Source organism: Toxotes jaculatrix, chromosome 13, assembly GCF_017976425.1.
Source record: "Toxotes jaculatrix isolate fToxJac2 chromosome 13, fToxJac2.pri, whole genome shotgun sequence".
Lineage (NCBI taxonomy): Eukaryota > Metazoa > Chordata > Actinopteri > Toxotidae > Toxotes > Toxotes jaculatrix.
In genome coordinates, this window is record NC_054406.1 from 11,626,657 (window position 1) to 11,650,021 (window position 23,365).

Consider the following 23,365-nt stretch of genomic DNA (forward strand, 5'->3'; position numbering starts at 1 on the left):
ATTGACGTTCCCTGTGAGAATCCAGGAAGTGGGTCGCTCGCTGTTGTTTGTGTTCGTTGGTCGCTAATCGTCTCTGTCTTTCTGATTTAAGTCAGCGCTTTTACGGGCCGAAATGGCAACGTTTATTTCAGTCCCGTTAAAAAAGTCCTCCGAGGTAGATCTGGTGAAACCGCTGTCGAAATTTGTAACGGCCACATACCCATCGGGCGAGGAGCAGGGGGAGTATATCCGCGCCGTGGAGGAGTTGAACAAGCTCCGCAAGAACGCGCTGGGAAGGCCGCTGGACAAACACGAGAGCTCCCTGGAGATCCTCCTCAGGTACAGCCCAACTTTAACTCACCCGAATAAGCTACCATGTTACGAACACCCAGAGCAACTTCCTTACCTGTGACGGTGAGCTCGTCAAGTCATAGCCGCACCCAGACGTGTTAGCTTTTAGTTGCTAACCTGGGAGCTAAAGTTAGTCGGGCTAATATGCCCAGAGGTATTTCTAACCAAAATAACTGACTCATATGCTATTTGTGTCGAGTTTCCTTGAGCGGCGAACACAGGCGTAGCTGGTTAACTTTGCTTAACTGTCAAATTCGTAAAAGATGACATTAGCCATGTAGGCCGAGCTCGTTAATGCCAGCTGTGGCTAATTCATTGACATGACTCAAACAAATTACATGGTTTACTTAAGCAAGAGACTTGGCTACAGCTTGAACTTCAGTGTGGCCCCAAGAGGGAAGACACACACTGACTTGAACACAAAATAAAATCCCCAAAGCATAAAATAAATACGTGTTAGTTGTATTCGATAAACCCACCACACCAGCTCAAATAAAACTCTACATCCTTGACAATAATCATAAAAGTCGCCGTCATCACCTAATCATCACCTGCTATTTTGTTAGGAAGACTGATTATAAGCTGACTCATGCTGATCCTCAATTTTAGAGCAGTGACATTAACATAGATTTCAGTTGTATCTACACAGCACCAGTGAGATAGCCCAAGCACAGTCAGCTCTCCTGTCAGACGCCATTGACATTCGGGTCTACCTGTTGCCGAGACCATCTCTCCGCCTGGTATCCACATAAATATATGTCAGCAGTGTGGCAGGGGCAATAAACCGGTTTTTCATATCAGCAATCAGAGATCATTCATGTGTAAGTATGATAATCAGAAGCAAACGAGATGAGGCCTATATATACTCTGAAACAGGATTTGATGTGTTGAATAGCTGCTCTGGACACATAAAGCATAGGAAATATATATACACAAAATATAAAGGGTGCGTCACAGTGATAACCTTTTTGCATAGAGGAACTGTGTCGAAAGATGGATTTATGTGACTGAAACAAACTTCCGCTCTGTCCCATGCTGCACTGATCCCACCAGGCTGTTGTTAGCTGCTCTCTTATGTAACTCTGCAGACTTATAATTGTTTAATGACTCTGCTCTAATGGAAATGTCAGAGGGTTTCTGGCTGAGTTACCCTAGGCCTTATTCATATATTATCAGACGTAAAACTTATCATTGTAATTTGATTCTGTGTTAACCAACATACTCCATTCCTATGTAACATATAGAAGCAGACTTTGCTCCTTCACATCTCAGTCTTTGTTCTTTATGACTCATGAGTTATTCTCTGTTCAGGGTTTGAACAGATTACGTGAGTTGCCAGGTATGCACATGCAGAGTGCCGGTCTTCCATTTTTCAGTGAGTTACTTTTTAGCTGCAGTGCAAAGTAGAATTGTCTTGTATTCGCCCAGATCGAGCTCTTGAAAGATTATATCAGCACAAGGTGCTGAGTCGAAAGCAGTGACAGGTGGAGTGCAGCCAAAATTGGAGTAATGCAAGTCATTTCCTTGCCTTTAGCACAGCAGGTTTTTGTCACTCCTGAGTCTGTGATGCTTTTCTGAGAGAAACTCCATGTAACAGCATCAGTTAGTGGTTGATGGTCATGACTGCTGTTTCAGTTTTTGTTTAGGATGTACGGATCCAGTATGCTGGATTGTTATTGGAGCTGGAAGTGCCACTGCACTGTCAGAACTCATGTTACCTTTAAGTAAAAGTGATCTCAATACAGAGAGAACTAGTGTTTGATCTGTTGAGATTTAACCTGAGATTTCTCCCAGGATCTGAAATATTCCCACTGTTTTAATCTCTACCTAAAACTACCAAATCTCATGACTGAAATGTTATTCACTTACAAATGTACAGAGATTTTGAAAAGCTGTGTGTGTATGCTGTGGGGCCTGTGGGTCACTCAGTGCCTGGTCTTGACTTACAAGAGACAGGGCTGAAGTTTGCATGTCTGTGCAGCATTGGCTGCCATTGGCTGGCTGTTAGCATTGTCGCTCCTTGGCTCTCTGCGCATGTCGTCTGGTAGCAACGTGCCCGGTAGCCGGGGCGACGGGCACTATCCCTTTCACGGGCGAGCAGACACACAGCTATTGTGTCACCGTGGCGACCATTGTTTTGTTTAGGACGTTTTCTTTTTTTCTTCAGTGATCCAGAAAGGCACACCTCATCTCAGCTTTCCTCTTTGCATGTGTGTATGTGTGTCCTTGTCTGTCTGAATGGGAAACATAAGGATAACAAACTGTGCATGTAGGTATTTCTACATGTAAACCAAATCTTTGTTTATATGTTTGCGCTTCAGTCTTCCTTACACTTGAAAAGCAGGGTGGATGAACTGATACTAGGGGATTCCCTAACCACCCCCACTGTATATTGTCATTCCTAATAATAGACTGTACACATGACAGGCGGAGATACTGGTAAGATGACGAGGTGAGGAACACTCAGTAACAACACACAGACTGTGTGTGTGTGTCGCTGTGTGTGCGCGCACATGTGTGTATGCACATTGCAGCCTGCTTGCCTGTCCTGATCTTTTTTCCTGACTCATTGTCAAGTGTCTCTGAAATAGTAGAGCTTCCTCAAACCCTGGAGCTACAGTTACGTCATAACAATCACTACCCCTCAACCTGCTTTCTCAATTTTGCTGTACAGTCTTATCTCTTTTCCCCTTTTTTTTTGTTTTTTTAGTTTAACTAAACTTAAGTTCAGTAATAATCTAGAAAGAGACATTTCTGTCTTTCCAATAAAAACCATGACATTGATTAAAACAAGTATTTTGGGCTCTAGACACATGGGAAAACATGGCTTTAATCCTGTCGTTTCTTCCTCTCTGCAGATACTATGACCAGCTGTGTGCTGTCGAGCCCAAGTTTCCCTTCTCTGAAAACCAGGTAATTGATTGGACGACACACATGATTGTGGGTTAGACATAGTTTGCGAACAGAAGAACTTCAACACAACACTTCTCTCTTGTTTTCGCAGCTCTGTTTAACCTTCACATGGAAGGATGCCTTTGATAAAGGATCGCTGTTCGGGGGCTCAGTCAAGCTGGGTAGGTGCAGCCTCTTATCAAGTTTTTGTGTGCGTGCGTGCGTGCGTGCGTGTGTGTGTGTGTGTGTGTGTGTGTGTCCGTGTGTCCGAGGAAGGCAGAAGGTGGAAATAATATTTCAGGAGTTAACGCCAATATATGGCACATATCTGTCATTGATCTCTTTTTGTGTCTGTCTCTCACACACACATACCACGAGTAGCAAAGATTTCTAAAACTAAATAGTTTTACATTGCATTCAGAAACAAGCCTGACAAGTCGTTGGACAGGCTTTAAAGAAAAATAAGCCACAGAAAAATGTGTTAGAGATAGAAAGACGTAGCACAGACATGTGTCTCAGGGTTAGAGACTAATTGAAAAGGGGAAAAAAAGCTTTAAAAAAATCCATGTTATTGGAAAAAAATGCTGTTTGTTGCAGTCCACACTCACATTTATTCTGTTCACGTTGTGAATTGTGGGAGCCCATGACTGTGGGATTCTTAACAAACCCCACCCAAACAGCTGTGTCAACCAAAAAAGAGAGACACTTGTCAGCCTGTCCTCTGTATCGTAGTCACTTTCTAGCTGTGAAAAGAATTTTAACTTAATCTTTATCTATGAAAGTATGTTATTCGGGAATTCAAGTTGTCCCTGAAAATGACTACAATGTTTTTGTGTTTGTGCAGCTCTGGCCAGCTTGGGTTACGAGAAGACGTGTGTGTTGTTCAACGCAGCGGCGCTGGCCAGTCAGATCGCCTCAGAGCAGAACCTGGACAGTGATGAAGGACTGAAGGCAGCGGCCAAATACTATCAGGTGGACCACACAGTTATATAGTAACATGAGCAGCATGATTTAAATACAGGGTGAAAACTACTGTATGAAATACCAGTGTTATGATGTTTTGTCAGATATATGCAGATGCACTACAGAGACATGATGCTCAGTCAGATGTTTTAGCCTTTTGCAAACACATTTGGTGCTCAGTTACTATGGATATTATAATAGCTATTTTGTGGCAACTACTCTATTTATTGTACACAGCAAAACATCATATATTTATTTCATGTCTGTATTAGATCTATCCATAGTGAAACCATACCATTAATTCCCACTGTCTCTCAGACTTTGATAAGGTGACATAAACAAACAAGAAAAACTAGTTTCACTCTGTTTGTTAGGGCATGTGAAATGAGTCACCGTTCGTTTGGTGTCATCTGTCTGTAAACATGGTTATTGATGAGCGATCGAACGTGACTTTCATGCAATTTTGAAGTTTCACTCATGAAAATGAACTCCATACCTGTGACCCAGGCGTGAGCATGCGAGAGGCCTGCTGGACTTGGAGATTTGTCTGCAATTTGCAAGCGGCTGCCCTTTGAGCAATCGGCCATAGCAGTGCTAGCAGAATGTTTTTGTGAAACGGACAGCTAGCACTTAAAGATATTATTTTTTATTTATTTAGATGTTGAAAAGCCATGCATTTAAAGATGAGTAAATAGACACAGGGTGTTAGTGATGTGCTTTAAAGGACAGCTAGGGCTGATTTTGAAGTATAGTAAAAATTCAAGTCATGTGAATTTCAGTCTTGGCATTAGTGTCTCATCTGTGTCTCTCTGTCTGTATCCAGCTGGCCAGTGGAGCATTTGGTCACATCAAGGACACAGTGCTCTCTGCGCTGAACAGGGAGCCCACCATGGACATCTCCCCTGAGACTGTAGGCACCCTGAGCCTCATTATGCTGGCCCAGGCTCAGGAGGTCTTCTTCCTCAAAGCTACTTCAGGTATCGAAAGATTAAATACCCCAATTGTACATGCGCGCATCTTCTTTCTGCAGCGGTATTCTTTTTCAAGCCCTTACAATTTAAAAAAAAAAATAAAAAAAATAAATGCATCACACACAGAGGACTTCTACTTAGTCTTTTGCTCAGCGATGGGTCTGAAAAGTTTTAGTGTTTATCCAAACTGGTGTCACATATCTACCAGTCTTGCTGATATAAAGCAAGTGCAGTAATTGTACTTTGAATAAACAGCATCTTGTACTTTGAATAAACAGCATCTTTAATTACACACGTAGCAGGCAGTTCTGATCTAGGCTGCACACGGCCTCTGTCCCAGTTCTGTCTCCAGAGTTGCTTATTAGAGTTTTTAAGCACAACTGTTTTGAATGTTGCGTCATAATTCTTTTTTTTTACACTGAGAGTGATGACATTGTTGTAGGATACAAGGGCAGTTTCATCGTGGAGATGTGTTATCACTGTTGTTAAACAGATGAAATGCTTAAGAGGTAACAGCCACAGACCACTCTGAAAAACACTTGTGGAATCTCTGCTGTTATACAACATCTAATGTGTGTGAATGTGTGACCAAATGTCACTGATCGGTTACCAAACCACAGACGGTGTGATCAGTTTGTGACGTGTGGCTTGTAGGACCACGGCTTCTTATTTGGACTGTGTTTTGATATGTGCTCTTTGCTGGTTGACTGAAAAGTGGCTTGTTCAACCCACAGATAAGATGAAAGACGCCGTCATCGCAAAGCTGGCCAATCAGGCAGCAGATTTCTATGGCGACGCCTTCAAGCAATGCCAGTACAAAGACAACCTTCCCAAGGTATGTGAAGGACACACGTATGATTTCACACTAACCTAAACACTGCTCGGGTTTTAACAACAACAACAACAACAACAACAAAAACCCCCCACCAAGAAACACACTCACAAACAGCCATGTGTTTGGTGTGGTGGAGACACATCTGAATGGTTTGGCATCTGAATGGTGTGTCTGATGGTGTGTACTGTTTTGTATGTGTGATTTTGCGGGGTAAAAAAAAAAAAAAAAAGATTTGAAGAGTGATACTCAGGTTGTGGTGCAATCTCTCTCTGTTCTCATTGGTCCATTTCCATCCTGTTTTCACTCTGATTGGTTGGTTACTACTGATCCTGCATTTTGACCTGTTTTCATTCTGATTGGTTTCTCACCATCTAATCATGGGCATCTGAAGTACTTAACTGTCTAACACTGTGACTGAAACACACTCACACACAAAATCATGAAATACGGATTTGATGCTCAAAATAAGACACTTAGGGAAACTGTAATCAAAACTTTTTAAGTTTTTAAAAAAAATTTCAACCAGAGTAATCAGTTGATAACAAAGTTAATTAACATTAACTGCCCGAATGCATATATGAACACAAGTCTTTTACAAAGGATTGTCAAGTTTAATGTGTCTTGACCTTTAAATCATGTTACAGCTCATGATGCTACAATGGGAACAGTTGCTTGCTTTTAATTGGACAGTGCTATAGATGTTTCCTACCAGCAGATTTACACATTACTCAGGTCGTAAGTTCTCATTACATGTTCTCTGTCATAAAGCATGTAATTGTCTTCAGTGACAACAGCTCTACACACATTTGTGTGTAGTTTAGAATGAGGATGTCACTTTTTGTTTGTGCACAGAAAGCAAGGTCAGGGGCACTGATCCAAATCTGAAAAGCAACATCTGTGTTCTCCCTGAATGCCTGAAATCAAACATACACATAGTCACATTCAAGCAGACACATACACACACACACACACTTTTGGCTGTGGGATGTCTGATGAAGGTGTAGCAGCTTTTGCTGAAAGGTTAAACACTCATGGCCTGTTCTGTTTTCTCTCTCGTCTTCTTTCTTTCTGCATCCCTCGTGGTGGTGTTGGTGTTGGTACTGGTACTGGTTGTGTGTGCGCGCGTGCTTGTGTTGTGTTTGCACACCTCTGACTGCTTGTGCCTGTTTGTGATTGGCTTTTGTGCTGTCATTTGTTATTTGACTTGATCGCTGGTGTGCGTCTGCCATTTTGTGGTTTGCCTTGCCATTGTGTGTGTGTGTGTGTGTGTGTGTGTGTGTGTGTGTGTGTGTGTATATCTGTTTGCGTGCCTGCGTGTTGCTCTGTGGTTGCCTCTCCCTGGTCAGTATTTTTATTTTCAGGAAGTGCTGCCGGTGCTGGCGGCCAAGCACTGCATCATGCAGGCCAACGCTGAACTGCACCAGAGCATCCTGGCCAAGCAGAAGAAGCGCTTTGGAGAGGAGATTGCTCGCCTGCAGGTACACAGTTTTGTGACTTTATGGTCTTTGTGTCTATGGTTCTTATCACTAACCTCTGTGCGATGCAAAAAAATTTTTCCCCCTCAATTTTCTCTGCTCCAGCACGCGGCAGAGCTGGTGAAGACGGTGGCCTCCCGTTACGATGAGTACGTGAGCGTTAAGGACCTCAGCGACAAGATCAACCGAGCCCTCACTGCAGCCAAAAAAGACAACGACTTTATCTACCACGACCGCGTTCCTGAAGTCAAGGATCTGGAGCATATCGGCAAGGCAGCGCTGGTGAAAGCCACTGCCATCACACCTCCACTCAGCCAGAAATTCACAGGTACCATACACAGACACTTAACACAGTTCCCCAGTTAGCACGGCAACATTGGAAGCTTTAAATGGATGCTTTAACTCACTGTAAAACTGCAGTGTGTCATTTTTTACACTTTGGTTTTTGTGTTGATTAAACAAACAAAATATTGTGCTAATTAGTGAGCTTTAGAGGTGCTGGCAGGAGGAAGTTTTTTACTTTCAGAGTGAGCCACGCTAGTTGTTTCCCTCTTTTTCCAATCTTTCTACCAACCTAAGCTAACTGAGTGTAGCTGTATATTTACCAGACAGATGTGAGAGTGGTATTGATTTTTTTCATCTTTACTCTTGAAAGAAAATTATTTTATTTCCCAAAATGCCAAACTGCTGCTTTAATGTCGGATCTGTGATCATTTCTTGTAACGCTGCTTTAGCCAGCATTTATTCTGCCCAGTCAACTCTCATTTAAGCAAATTTTCCAGACGTTTTACATAAACATAGTATGCTTAGTGTAATTTAAGTTCCATAATTTGAGGAAGGCATGTTGTTTGTGTGGCATTTCCCATGATTCACCAAGGTTTATGGTGTTAAATGAAAACGCAGAGTTTTTTCTAGCTTGATATTGTAAAACCAACCTGTGAGTTGAGAATTTCTGAAGCAAGTTACCTTTTGAAAGATTCACTTAAATACAAGACAGCAGCTTTCCACTTATTGGTGGCTGTTTAAGTTGCTGACCCTTTTCATTTTAGCACAGTCCCATCCAAACTCACTTTCTAAAAACACGAACTCACACTCACTGTATAGAGGGTCGATGACTCCAGATGGGTTCTTATCTACCACACACACACACACACACACACACACACACACACACACACACACACACACACACACACACACACACACACACACACACACACACCTGCTTGTTTTTTCTAATCAGTTGTTCTTTCCTCTTCAGACTTGTTTGAGAAGATGGTTCCCATGGCGGTGCAGCAGTCCATGAGCATTTACAACCAGAGGAAGGCTGAGACTATTAACAGACTGGTGGGAGCGATGAGAGAGGCCACCAACCTCTGCAACGGGTACGTTTTCCTATGTCTGTATGAGTAACTTGTGCCTGTGCTTGTCAGAGTGCACGTATATTTGTGTAATTGTCTTCCAGTGAGCACGTCCATTGCTTGTATAGATGGGTTTGTTTAAAAATTCATAACATAATGGTTCAGCAGATACCATTAAAATGTCGATAAAAGTACTCATGTTTTTTTGGAGTACTCTAAATAAGATGCTAATAAGTGCTTAACAATTTACAGTATTTCATCCAACAGAACGATGGGCACAATATCATTTAGTTCAATTAATAATAGGCATCTTTTGAATTGAATTGAATTGAATTTTCTAAATTAAAATTGTCAACATGAAATTATGTAACAGGGCAAGACTCCAAATTAACTTTGTGAAAGCAGGTTTTTCACATTGTGACCTGGTAACAGGTTGATGTTTGAGGGACTGTAATAACTGATAGATGATGTGTAACCGTCCACCAGGGTGTTGGCGTCCCTGAACCTACCAGCTGCTCTGGAGGATCTGTCAGGAGACTCTATCCCACAATCCATTGCTGAGAAGGCCAAATCCATTGTGCAGCAAGGGGGGCTGCAGAGCATTGAGCAGCTAATCAAAGACCTGCCAGAGCTTCTGACTCGCAACAGAGAGATCCTGGACGAGGTTGGTGTTCGAGAAAAATAGAAACACACTACACTATACAGCTGTAATCAGAACTCTCACGTTACTGCTAATCGTAATCCTAAATCCATTTTAGAAAGTAAAGAAGGCACATTTAGAAGTACAATCTCTTCAACAGCTTGTTTGTCACATGGCTTTGCTTTCTTGACAATGAAGCATATGAATCTAATGCTGTTTAGCAGCTGACTTGGACTCTTCCCCCACCACTACCAGAAGAACACATGAAATACTAAAAACTCATAATCGTTCCTAATGGCAGAAATCCCAGATCAGGATCATCAATGAAATCTAATCCACTGATCAGTGGGCCAAGGACTGTCTGTCCACCAGCTTCAGCCAATCCGTTTTTTTTTTTTGTTTTTTTTTTTAGTCAGCTTACTGACAAACAAATAAACAGACGGGAGGAAAAACATAAAACATAAAACACAATCTGCTTCCAAGTTTGTTGGCGGAGTTTAAAAGTCCAAACCAAATGTCCCACTTTCTCCCCAAAAAGTAGACAGTTCTGTTGTATGAAGCACAGAAGCTGAAAATGAAAAATAAGAAAACAGAAAAGTACATTTCTGATGGCCAAAAAGCTGACTCTACATTATTCTACATTATTTGTTTGTTTAAAATGCAAACTCCACACACTTTTTACTTTTTTTTAAGACACAAAAGTAGTGCTGAAACAATTAGATTAGTTTATTGACACCGAACTGATCAGAAGCAGAAGAGCATCAACATGTTTGATCATTTTTAAGTTATTTATCAAGAGAAAGTACCAAATATTTGGTGATTTAAGGTTCTTAAATGAAAAGACAATTCGACAGCATTACCTTGAGCTCTCAGAACATGTAATAGCTGTTTTTTCTTATTTTCTGACCCTTGTAGACAAAACAGTTGCATGATCTATTTTTTAAAATGATGACAGTAACTGTTGGTAATTATTCAGTCCTCAAAAGTAAATAATACATATGGACACAACCTATGGCTCAAGCTATAAATGAGTAATAAAGGCGTCATCATCAGATCATGTAATCTACGCATCATTAAGATGTTTATATTTCCACGCACTCAGTGTGTTTGTGTTTTTGTCCATCAGTCTCTGAAGATGCTGGACGATGAAGAGACAACAGACAATGAGCTGAGAACCAAGTTCAGCCAGCGCTGGAACAGAACCCCCTCTGGAGACCTGTATAAGCCGCTTCGTGCAGGTACACACACACACACACACACACACACACACACACACACACACACACACACACACACACACACACACACACACACACACACACACACACACACACACACACACACACACTAACTGTTTGCTTTTCACCTGTTTGCTTGTCCCCTCTAACCCTCCCTCCCTCACCCTCTTCTCTTCCGCAGAGGGTGCTAACTTCCGCAACATCTTGGACAAGGCCGTACAGGCCGACCAGGTGGTGAGAGACCGCTACAGCGCTCACTGTGACATGATCACCCTGCTGTGTAAATCAGAGGACGAGCTCAACGCTGCCATCCCCTCCGCCAACCCGACCAAAACACTGCAGGGCAGCGAGGTCTGTCTACCTGCATTTTCATCTGTATATATGTTTTTGTGGCCAGCCAATGTAAAGCTAAAGTTTTAATAGCTGTCTGCCACCTCATCCCGAGATACTTTGTGTGCCACATAAACATAGAAACCTGCTGCACACAAACACCCTGTGGACATTGTCTGCGCCATGGCTCTTTCCCTCCTCCCTGCAGTAGCTCCATTTTTCATTTTGTTTGCTGACTTTGCGTTGTGTTTCACTGGGGAACTTAAAGAACTAAGCAAGCAGAACTGGGAAAGAGTGAAGAAGTGCATGTCTCAAGCAAGGCTGCATTCATACTAATGTGAAAAACAAAAAAAGGTGTTGAGGTGTGCTGCAGTCACTGTGACAAGGCTGAGAGGTCAGGGTTAACGCGGGGCGGAAAAATCGAGCGGTTGTCTTGTCTGTCTTCGCTCCAGGTCGTGAACGTGCTGCGCTCCCAGCTCGCCCAGCTGGATGAGATGAAGAAGGAGAGGGAGACCCTGGAAGGAGAGATCAAGGCCGTCACCTTTGACATGTCTACCACCTTCCTGACGGCGCTCGCCCAGGACGGGGCCATCAGTGAGGAGCAGCTCTCACTGTCCCAGCTCGACAAGTTGTACGGCGCCTACAACCAGAGGGTACAGGCCACCCTCCGCACGCAGGAAGAGCTGCTGGGACAAGTTCAGGTATTTAAAGACACACAAGGCGGCCGGTTGTTGAAGAGACGCTTTCTTCACCAGTTCACGCGTCAGCAATATTCTACCCTGCTCAAGTGAATGTGAACCTTTCAGCGGCTCAATTGTTATTATTCATAGCTACACTAAGATTTGACCTTCAGAAGTAGAGCAAAGAAAAAGTTTCCTCTCTGGAATCAGCGAAGCGTTACTTCTATCAAACACAAAAAAAAATACTTGCAAGCAGTTCTCACAGCAGGTGCAGAAAAAGTCCAAAGAGTGTGTAAAGCCCAGTGTGTTCTCTGAATGGTGCCATCGTGTGTGAAGAAATAATTTATAGTTTCGCTGTGCATAAATCTACTTGTGCTCTAATTAGTTTCAGAGGTTATCCTCCTCAGTCTGTGATCTTTCTTTTCGACCTGTGATCGCCTTCCAGACGTCCCACCAGGAGTTCAGCAGTCTGAAGCAGTCCAACACGGAGGCCAACCAGAGGGAGGAGGTCCTCAAGAAGCTGGCTTCGGCCCACGACAGCTACGTTGAGATCAGCAGCAACCTGCGCGAAGGCACCAAGGTACTCACTCAGCACAACACAGCGGCACGCACGAGCCTCAGCAGGGATGAACTGTACTGCAGTAATGCATATCTTGTCAGAAACTTTCTTTTTTTTTTTTTTCCGTGTGTGTGTGTGTCAAGGTGGTTTGCAAACCAGGTGATTTATTTGTGCCCCCCTTTTTTGTTTCTCCTTCCTCAGTTCTACAACGACCTGACAGAAATCCTGCTTAAGTTCCAGAACAAATGCAGCGACATTGTTTTCGCTCGCAAGACGGAGCGGGATGAACTACTTAAGTGCGTACCTGTCTGTTGATGAATATGAAGGAGGGAGAGCGTGAATATGAAGGAAACAGCTGTGCAGGTAACATTTGTAATGCTTTGGGCCTTGTTTCAGGGAGCTGCAGCAGAGCATTGCTCGAGAGCCCAGCGCTCCATCCTTCAGCATTCCCGCCTACCAGAGCAACCCTGCTGCCGGCCCGACCCCTGCACCCAGGACCGTATTTGTAAGCAGCTCCTCACAAAGCCAAAGGCCAAATACCTCTGAGCTTTATGAAAGGCAGACAGTTATATATCGATGTCTCCTCTCTCTTTGTCTTCTAGCCTCAGCAGCCTCAACAAGCCCAGCAGCAGCCTACTACAAAACCCCAGCCCCCAGCCAGGCCTCCTCCTCCCAGCTTCACCCCTCAGGCAGCCTCCACCACTCCCACCAGCATACCACCTGCTGGCCCTCCTGCCAACAACCCACCACCTGTGGCCCCACCCTCCCAGGCCCAGGGACCACCTTACCCCTCTTACCAGGGCTACCCAGGGTTCGTTTTCCATACCAACATCCTGATTTCAGAATCCATTTTAACAGGTTTAACTCTCTCTCTCTGATGACGAAGTGAACAGTAGGGTCGTTTTATATATAAGCTTGGCTGTGGTTGGGTACATACCTTTTGAAAGCGGGTGTCTATACCTAACCCAAGATGGTTTTTCTATGAAAAAAACCACATCGTTCTCTAACACCACTATACGACTGTGAGAGAACTGTGTTTTTAGATCAACAAGACCAACAGAGCAGTGATTCCCCTGGTGAGAAATCACTTCACTGATCACGTCATGTCAGTTTCATGTGACACAGCTGAATGTTTGTGTGTACTGTATATGATACACATTTAATCAACATTTTCAGGTTGTTTATGTAAAATAATATCGAACCCCAGCCCTATATTTCTAACTCTATATAGTGATTGGTATTGAGAAACCAGATTAGCAGCTTCTTCTTAAAACTTCTGTGGTAAACTGAAGTTTGTCATGTGATAATCTGATTACTTTATACAATTTAATTTGATTTGGGATCTAAAATTTCTGCACTGGGTTTTGGTTGGATACATGTTTTAGCCAGAAAATAACCTGTAATAAGTTAAAATGTGACAGAGGAAATTTGGGTGAACGTCGCTCACACCTTTGCTTTCTCTGTGGTGGTGTCCATGCAGGTACTTGCCGATGCCTATGGGCTACAATCCCTATGCTTTTGGTCAGTACAACATGCCCAACATGCCCTACATGCCCTACCAGGCGACTCCAGGACCAGGAGGATACCCGGCAGCCCCTCCTGCCGGACAGCCGTACCCTGGCTACCCCCAGCAACCTCCACAGCAGCAGCCCTACTACCCTCAGCAATAACTCTCCTCTCCATCCCCTCATTCCTCTTCTCTCCCATTAACACCAAATTAAAAAAAAAAAGACCCCCAGCAATAACACTTTATCTCCATCAGCTCCCTTTCCCCTCATTATTTGTTTTTTTTTTTCTCATTAATAGCGGCTGTAGAAACCCAAGTGAAGGGCAACCTCATAGCTGCATTGCACTTCATCCTGAAACCCTTTATTACTTTGCTATCCTCTATTTCATCTTTCGCCAAGGTTTTCTTTTCCATCTCACCCTCCCTTTTTTTTTCGATTCCCTATCATGTTTTCTGGGCTCTGACAGCACTTTTTTCTAAACTATCTCAACTTTCACCAATGCACTAACCCCCTCCTCCTGCCTTTGATGATTTTTTTTATGTACTCATTTTCTAATGGTTTTGTTCATTGTTTAATTTAAACCCTAACTGGTTTTCATTAATAACTGACTCTTCGTCTGGGCTGGACCGCTGCACAACACTCACGGAGGCACACAGAATCCCAGGATGCCTCTCAGTCTCATCCTGGTACGAGAGTGAACGTTGGGTGGGTGGATGGGTGGTCGTTACCAGTCATGCCACTGATGGGAGGGCGCAGCCACATCCTCACTCCTCCCCACCCCACCCACTCAATCAATCTCGCAGTGCTTCTGTATCAACTATATTCCTATTTTTGTAATGAATACTGATGCCTCGCTGATGTATAAACCTATAAAAATGAATGGCCTGTAGGTTTTCTAATGTAGATGATGACTGTTGAGAGTTCTGCTCTCTTTCACTCTTTTCTCTTTTTCTCTCTCACCCAGGGAATGTGGGGTATATTTCTGTGTTACAATCAGAGGCTGTACAAGTGGGAGAAATGGTTCTATTATATAAATATATGTATAAATAAGACTCTGTATGTGTTTAACTGAGACACTCTGTGCGCTGCACTCTCATGCTCTTTGTGTTTATTTTTATTCCTCAGCTCTAATGTGATTAAAAATAACAACTGCCAGCCAGAAATTGTCTGTCTTTAAATGTTGGACGTCTTGTTAGTTTTTGTATGTATTTCTGCTTTTGTCAAACTGCGGAGGTTTGTAAAGCAGCCAGAAGAGGGCAGTCCTGCAGCTCACAGGGGGAGCGGCGGCGGCGGCGGCCCGAGCAGCACTGCACCTGCCACTCTTGCTCCTTTCAGCCAATCGGGGAGGGAGTTGTCCCATCCGACTAATCGGACCCCTTTTGACCTCCCGAGCATTGGGGGCAGATCCCATTTAGATGACATGCAAATTACGTTGCAGTGAGGTCGTGATCTCATCCAATCATATTTCCCCACAGGTGATTTCTCCACAGACAGATTTCATCCCCAGATATTTATTCAGTGTCAAGAGACGCTAATGATTTCACATATCTCTTCCCCATGTGTGTGTGTGTGTGTTTCTGTGTGTGTGTCTGTGTGCGTATGTGCATGTAGCAGGAAGGCAGATGGCAGCGCAGTGTGATGTCTGGAAGGATGCATGGAGATGTTGGCAGAGAGCTGCTGGTCCCCTGCCTGCATCCATCACTCCACCTCTCTCCATTTCCCCCTCTCTCTCCTCTCTGTCTAATCTGTCTGCTCGGGTTCCTATCAGCTCAACTCTTTAAAAAATCCACCATAGTTCACTTCATTTTTCCCTCGGCAGTCTCCCATTTTTTTTGTTTTTCTTCCTTTCAGACTCTCCTCGTCATATTTTCTTCTGCTCCTAAGCTTTTTTTTAAATTTTTTTTTTATACTGTATACCACCTGTCCTTCTATATCCTCAGCTGCTCTCTCGTCCATTTTTCCCCCTGTCCCCTGGCTCATCTGTTTTTGCTTACCATTCGTCTGTCCTTGCCGTTCAAGCCGCAAATTGTTGGCAGTGAGTTGTCTTCACTGGTCAGTATCTCTTGGCTCATACATGTCTCATAACATCACGTCAGTGTGTGTGTCTGTGTGTTAGAGAGTGAAACTCACGGGGAAGGATACACACTTTTAATCAGATCTAACAGCTCACATCTCCCAGTGGAAGTGACACAACACATACACACTGCCTTGTTTCTCTCTCCCTCTGCCTCTCTATCTATCTATACAGCATGCCGTCGCTGCCAAAGCCAATTGTAGCTCTAGATGTGTTTATCAAAGGTGTCTGTGTGTCTCAGGCGCTTAATTTTAACAAGACGTTCTCCACCGGAGGAGTGTCATATTTTAATTGGTCTGAAACAGAATAAAGGCAGCGAACAGAGCACTGCGGTGACAGGTATTAATTACCTTCTGCCTAATGGCTCCCGAACTCAGCACTCAGCCATATTGGTGCTCACACTATTCTTACTCCCCCACTCTTTTCTCTCATCGCTTTTCTCTCCTCCTCACCATGTGTTTGTCCGCACAAGGGCTGAATCGAGGGTTTTCTTTGGCTATGATGTTGGATAATTATGCAGAAGTTCTTGGTTAAGGAAACATATTATCTAATACAGAGATTCCTAACCTCGGACTAGTTCCTCATCTGCTAGGGAGGTGTGAGTGGTGGGGGGGGGGGGGGGGGGGGGGGAGATTGAGGAGTAGCTCAACCAATTTGAAACAGCAGGTGTTGGAAGTGAGTGTGTGTGAAAACTAGTTAGCAAGGAAGCTTGGAAATCTACAGTCAACAGTCGGCTGAAATTATGGATAAATGGTTGAAATTACTTACTAAAAATAGAGAATGATCACTTCAAATAGCTATTTATAGAATAATTAAACTGTTCAGGTATTTATGTAAATGTAACAGTTTAAACGGTTGAATAGTGTTTGTCAGATAAAGGTAATAGATGCATGAAACATAGTTCAAGTACGGGATGAATGGCTGAAATAGCTAAAGATAATGGATGAATGTTTGGTTAGATAAAATGGATATACAGTTGAAATGGCTAAAAGTAAATAGTGTCTTGTGAAAGTGGTGGATTAATGCTTGAAATAGACAGCCCTAGTTAAAAGTAATGAATAAATAAGTGGTTGAAAGGTCCAGCTTCAGTGTGACAGTGTTAAATATCATCCAGTTTAAAATCTGCTGCAATGAAATTAGAAACATGTCAAGTGGTGTCAATGAGGGGGCAGTAAGTTCATCAGACATCAGGGCTGTGAAGGTGCATCAGGCCAACAAGGTTGGGAAGCACTGCTTTAATATATCTGTTTTTAATATATCTGTTTTTAGTGTGTGTGTGTTTGGTTTTTTTTCGTTGTGGTGTAACTGGAAAAAATTCAATTGTGATAACCCTCCTTTGGTGCAGTGAAGTTTGCAGATGCTCTGGCTGTCATTCTGCTTTTTGTCTTCCTTTCATAAAGTGCAGCGTGAAGTAGGAATGTGAGAATCTTGGAAAAAAAAAAAAAAGTAAGAATGACATAGTGCTAAAATTTCATTTACGGTGTTAATTTGATCAGTCTATCAGCTTACAAGTTGCCAGTATCAGTGCATGTGCGTTGGCTGATAATTTTGCCTCAGTGAAACAGCTCTGTGGCCCTGGTATGTACGTTTTTTTCCTCTTTCTTTTTTTTTTGTTTTTCCATAGAAGCGAGATGCCTGAAATAGCTCTGATTGACAGGTATAGAGACACAGTTACTATAACAACTACCTCCTGGCTCTCATGAGCACTTCTCTCTCTCTCTCTCTCTCTCTCTCTCTCTCTCTCTCTCTCTCTCTCTCTCTCTCTCTCCCTCTCTCCCTCTCTCCCTCTCTCCCTCTCTCTCTCTCCCTCTCTCTCTCTCTCTCTCTCCCTCCCTCCCTCCCTCTCCGCCCCCCCTCCTCACCTCTTCTCTTTTCATTTTCTTTTACCAGCTCTCCTTTTTACCCCCGTCTCCCTCTCACCCCCTCACTCTGTGCATGTGTGGGTGTAGAGGGAAGAGATTATGAAAAAGAACTCGACTGCAATATTCCTTCACACGGAGATGTTTGTGTTGCAAGATAGAGAGGCCTGGCACTAGCTATTGGATCTAACCTGTGTGGGTGAGGGTAGGCGAGAGTGGGAAGATGAAACATGCTTATACAACACGGGCAAATAAGCCTTTTATATTCTTTTCGTGTTTCCTTTTTGGTGCCTGTTCCTCTGTCAGGTTGAGCTGCTCCGCTTGTATAATCAAGTCAGTCCACTGTGCAGCGTTCCTGCATCCGTGCGTGTGTGGGTGTTTTTGACATGCGTGCGCGCCCGTGTGTCAGCAAGCAGCACAGTGAGGCCACCCGATATGATGGGTGAATTTCAAGCACGATAGAATCTAGTGGGACTGACACCGGAGAGTACAGAGCAGCAGAGAGAAGATATGTGTGTGTGTGTGTGTGTGTGTATATGTGCGTGCTGCTGGGAAGAAGACGGACGTCATTGCTGCCACCTGCTTTAGTGGGACAAAGGCCAGACACATACACACACACTTGCATATGCAGACAGCCAAGCAGAGGTCAAAGCAATCTCTTAACATAGCATTAATGATATGATTTACTTAACCTTCTTACACTAAAACTATCCCAGGCCCTCCATCCCCTCCTGTCAGAGCCCCCCCCACCCCCACCCCCACCCCTCTCCTCCCCCTTTCCTAGTCTCTGCCTCTCCTTTCATCTCCCCGTCTCTGAGTCATCACACGGGGTGAGAGGTCTGAGGAAAACAAGCTGCCAGAGTTGGACATGCCATAACAATGCAGCACCTGTCAGGGTGTGTGTGTGTGTGTGTGTGTGTGTGTGTGTGTGTGTGTGTGTACCTGTGTGAGTACATGTGCATGCAGCTGTCTCAGTGTCTGTCATCAGGCGAAAGCAGGGAACATTTCCAAGTCTTACTGTAAGTACAAAGGCACACAGACCATCCATATCTGTGTATATATATGTATATGTATATGTATATATGTGTTTGTGCATGTGTGCTTCTACCTTTGCGGTTTTCTCCAGAAGTTACTCTGCCGCTTCATTGATTGGTTGTCTTGCTTTGTGGCTGGAGAGAGATGGCAGGTCTCTACACGTGTGACCCTAGCCACAGAGATCCTCTAATGATCTGAACTCGGCTGCCTGGGTCTTCATCCGGCTCTTGACTTGGCTCAGACCTGATCAATAGCACGCCCCTCAGCCCCTCAGCCCCTCAGATACTACTCCTGTGTGTGTGTGTGTGTGTGTGTGTGTGTGTGTGTGTGTGTGTGTGTGTGTGTGTGTGTGTGTGTGTGTGTGTGTGTGTGTGTGTGTTTTGAGACCACCTGTATAGAGGTTTCTACTCCCTTCTGCTTGTTGCAGAAGTTGACAATTTAAAAAAAAAAAACTGAGCTGTGCATCAGGTTGCATGTCTAAGTGCTTTAATTTTGATCTTTCTGATGCTGCAAATTGAAAAGTGCAACTCTAATCTGTATTTTTTTATTTTTATGTAAACTTGTGCTGATACCATCAGCTTGGTGGTAATTTCAGGACATTTCTGCACCGTTCACACAGTAAAGGGTGATAATTCAGAATTAATTAGGCTACAATACACGAGGGAAGGTGCAGCCCATAATAAGACATTTAAAACAGGATGGGATCTGGTATCCAAGTGCAGGGTATCCATAGAGACCGTTGCTATGGCGGAGAGAAATCTCACCTCATTAGGAACAAATATAAATAGCCTTGCGACTCAGCTTATGGTCATGATGCCCACGGCTGAGAGAACAGGCTCAGAGGCTTCCAGGTCAGTGATACAGGATGAGAGATAGGATCCGGAGAAAGAGGGAGTGATAAATGGGGGAAATGATTAAGACAATTAGAAGGAAGGAGGGAAGAAATGAAGGTTTGGAAAGAGGGAGGGAAAAGATTGAGTTCCTGAGGATGGGAGAAACAGGAGGAGGATGTATGTGTGGGAAAGAAAGAAAGAAGGAAAGGAAGATGGATGAGGAAAAAAATGGAGCCAGAGAGAAAGTTTGTCACTGCTGTCAAATGAAAATCTTTCAAATGTCAACCTGTTTGTTGTTATACTTGAACTAAAATTGTATTAAAAAATCCAATCCAATGCAAATCCACAGCAATAAATGGTGAAATTAAATCAGTGAAACTGTGTGTCTATGTGCAGTGTGTGCTTTGCAGTGAAATGAAATGAAATTATGAGGCAGTATCATAAGAGCAAGAGAAAGATACATTCCCAAAGCATGACAAAAATAGCATAATGAGATGGTGTGAATGACTTGTGAAAATAAAGCTGATTTTTTTTTCCCTTTCTTTTTTCTTCACCTCCAAGAACTGACTTTTGCAGAGCCGGCGTTTTCTTTCCCCAGTAACGTACATAACGAGCGAGGACGGAGAGGAGAGGAGAGGAAGTCAGGAGTTGTGGGAGGAAAGATGGGAGAGGGGGCTGCGAGAGAGGTTGACAGCCAAGTGGAGAGGAGACAGATGGGAGGAAAGAGAAAACTCGAGACATCCACCACTGATTGCATCAAAAAGGTCTGAGCCCCTCCAGGTATGCTGCAGTGCACCACAGTGTTACTACAGTATTGACTCAACCCGTTGTTGACCATCAGGCGGTCCTATGTGAACTCTTACCTGTCTCACTTCCTCTTTGCTTGTTGTGTTTCACTTTCTCTTCCTTTGTAGCCTGCTGTCTGTCTTCTGTCTGTGTTTGTGAGAGACAGCAGGCTGCACTGTTTGATTATGTGTGTTTCTTTGACATTTAGTCATCAACTCTCGGTTGCAGCTGAAAATCTGGTTAGTGACATAAGACCGAAGAGGCTGCGTGTACTGTACCATGTGTCCTGGTTCCTGTTTAAACTCGCAAACTTATTATTCCCCACATCAGAAATATAACTGCATCTTTTCATCTTTAGTTAGTAGGTGCAATTATTGCATGACACTGGACCATAACAGCAACTTCCTCATCTCCCCTTTCCTCCTTAATTGCGTTTGAGCTGCTGAAACGTGGCCCTTTATGTGTGAGATTATATTAAATCTTATAACAAAATCCGTCAGAGAGCCATTTGCATTGTGAGTGCCCTCACATTAGTGGCTGCTGTGTAGCCTTTGCAAACTTCAGTCAAACTGATGGGTCAGTTAAGGGAGGAAAAAGCGGAGAGACTCCCTCCTCTCGATACAAATAAACCTTAAAAGCTTGTCGCAGCTTTCTGTTCTTCAAAGCTAAATGGTTTTCTCTGCCTTTGTTGTGAACAGTGTGTTTTCAACTTGGGAACAAAGGTGTCTGCGACTGAAAGATGAAAACTGCGACAACTGATGAAGATGGTATAGAGTTCAGACGTACGTTTGTGTGGGCTGCCTAATTGAGGAGATTGTTTGATTCCTCTCCCTCTGCGTTTCTCTCTCTGAAGACCTGTCAAACTCGCAATCAGCGAAAACAACATGCATAGAAGGATTTGAGGAGCAGGAGGGAAGAGAGTGGAGATGGAAAGACGGCATTTAGGAAGAAAAGGAGGGAGTTTACGCCCACCGCCTAAAGAGATGAGAAGACAGGCAGAGGAGGGGAGAATGTGTGGAGGAAGCAGTGTGCTGGTGCCAGAGCTCATCAGCCTGTCAAACATCCGTTATAGACCACAAACCCACACAGGCACTGCACTGCTGAGGTCTATAACTTGACAGGTGCACTTTCTTCACCTTCTCACACATTTCTTATACACTCTGATAAAGTATATCTGTGCGTTACAGGTGGCCGCCTTTACGCACATCGAATCCGAGCCTTGTCCACAGAGCACAAGCCCGTCTTGGATGGTTTCCATGCAGCGGAAGGTGATCCACAGTGAGTCACTCTCATTGATCAGAAAATAAATCCAGTCAGGTGGATTCTTCATGCTGATGCTTCCTTCACCCCACTCCAGAGCTACTAACTGTTATAGCTCTGCGCTGGCACAATCTGAGTGCGCACTCTCAGCCCAGCCCACGTTTGAACCCATATTATTCCTCACTGTGCTCGTAGTTTTGTAATTCCGACTGCTGACGCACTGCATCCAAATTCATCATCCACTCTCCCCAGGGAGTTACATCAGGGCTTCCTGCACTTTTTTTTTTTTGTTTGTTTTTTTGTGTTTTTCACCTCAGGTAACCCCATATATAGGTACAGTTTAGACTGCAGGACATTGCATAAAGGTGTTACCACAGGGACACCGTCTAGTGAGGTTAATGTTCTTTGTTTGCATTGTGGGTGTGAAATAAAACGGTGAGTGATGCCTGTAATTATAATAGTTCGTTCTTGTGAAATCAGTAAACTGTACCTCTGAAACCTACTCAAAGGGCCCATCTTAATCTCTAGACCCTAGTGGGATCCGTTAATCCCTCTTTACTCACAGCAGTCGCCCTATTAACAATTTCACACAACATCTTCAGATATACTTACACGCAAATTCGTAATTTGTGATGCAAAACAGCAGTGACATCTGCTTGCATCCTACCAATCAGAATAGTGATATCTGTGTTACTAATGTAAACCCTGTTGTGATGCAGAATTGTGACTCTGGGTAGATCATACACTATTTTGAGATGTAACCTGTTCAGAGGATCTTTTACCACATTTTTACCGGATAAAATTGTATTGCATGTATAGTTAGGTTGGCTTATAGTTTTTAATATATTGTGTATTATAGTTTTCATTCTTAAATTCATGCAATGTAAATTACCGTAATTTTGAATTCTTATAGAGTATTAGACTTGATGATCCTGGTTGTGTTATATCTGTGGACACTTTGCAGGGTTTGAATTAGGAAGCTTCCACTCAGTAGGTTTCCCTCATCTGAACAGTGAAGCTAGTAATGTGTTGCAAAGCATCATGGAGACCATTACTCTTGTCCCGAGCCACCGTTCCCATGAAAACAAAATCATAAAAATTATGTATTCTTTATTAGAATGAATGTAGCCTAAAAGAAAGGCTGTTCTCCTGCATCTCTCTGAGGTTAAGAAGCAAAGGAGGAGGTCTATTTGTCTGTTTCTTGTCTGTGGCTGTCTAGTCACCCGGCCACATGCTCCATCATAGTTTAAATATTCATAGCCCGCCCTCTGAATATTCATGAGGCCCCTATTAATATTTATGAGCTTCACTTGTTGAGGTGTCACTCGATCTCTTGTACACACATGCACACGCCGCCATTTACGCACACTGATGATCAAAGGAGATAGCTATGTCTACATGGGCAGATTCGTAAGTGATGGTGTAAGTTACTCTTTATTTACCAGCTGTGATGTAATGGTAAATAAATACCGTGGCCTTCTGTTTGTAATCACACAACATCCATAAAACTCTAGCAGCTACGTAATAAATAAATAGTTTGTCATTTTGGGAAATAAGCTTATTTACTTGTTTTGTTTCTTTGTTTGTTTTTAGCCACTGTCAGGTTTGTACTGTAGCTATAGTAGCCAGTTAGCTTAGCATGAAGACTGAAAGCAAGGGGGGCTAGCCCAGCTCCATCTGAAGATAACAAAAGCTGTTTATCAGCACCATTAAACCTCACTCATTAAGACGCAATA

At 43.4% G+C, this 23,365-nt stretch overlaps 1 protein-coding gene across 2 annotated transcripts; it reads left to right on the forward strand.

Moving 5' to 3' along the window:
- On the forward strand, positions 1-14,941 carry LOC121191822 (programmed cell death 6 interacting protein). 2 transcript variants are annotated; one of them, XM_041053258.1, is made up of 18 exons: positions 1-318; positions 3,189-3,243; positions 3,335-3,404; positions 4,067-4,194; positions 5,009-5,162; positions 5,891-5,991; positions 7,338-7,469; positions 7,572-7,794; positions 8,728-8,851; positions 9,314-9,491; positions 10,594-10,705; positions 10,887-11,056; positions 11,488-11,736; positions 12,161-12,295; positions 12,476-12,570; positions 12,671-12,779; positions 12,877-13,085; positions 13,755-14,941. In XM_041053258.1, the coding sequence occupies exons 1-18, from the start codon at positions 113-115 to the stop codon at positions 13,942-13,944; spliced, it is 2,640 nt and encodes an 879-aa protein (XP_040909192.1). In that variant the 5' UTR covers positions 1-112; the 3' UTR covers positions 13,945-14,941. The 2 variants fall into 2 exon arrangements, with proteins under 2 accessions (XP_040909192.1, XP_040909193.1); XM_041053259.1 differs by having other exon boundaries at positions 7,353-7,469.
- The last annotated feature ends 8,424 nt before the right edge of the window (positions 14,942-23,365 follow it).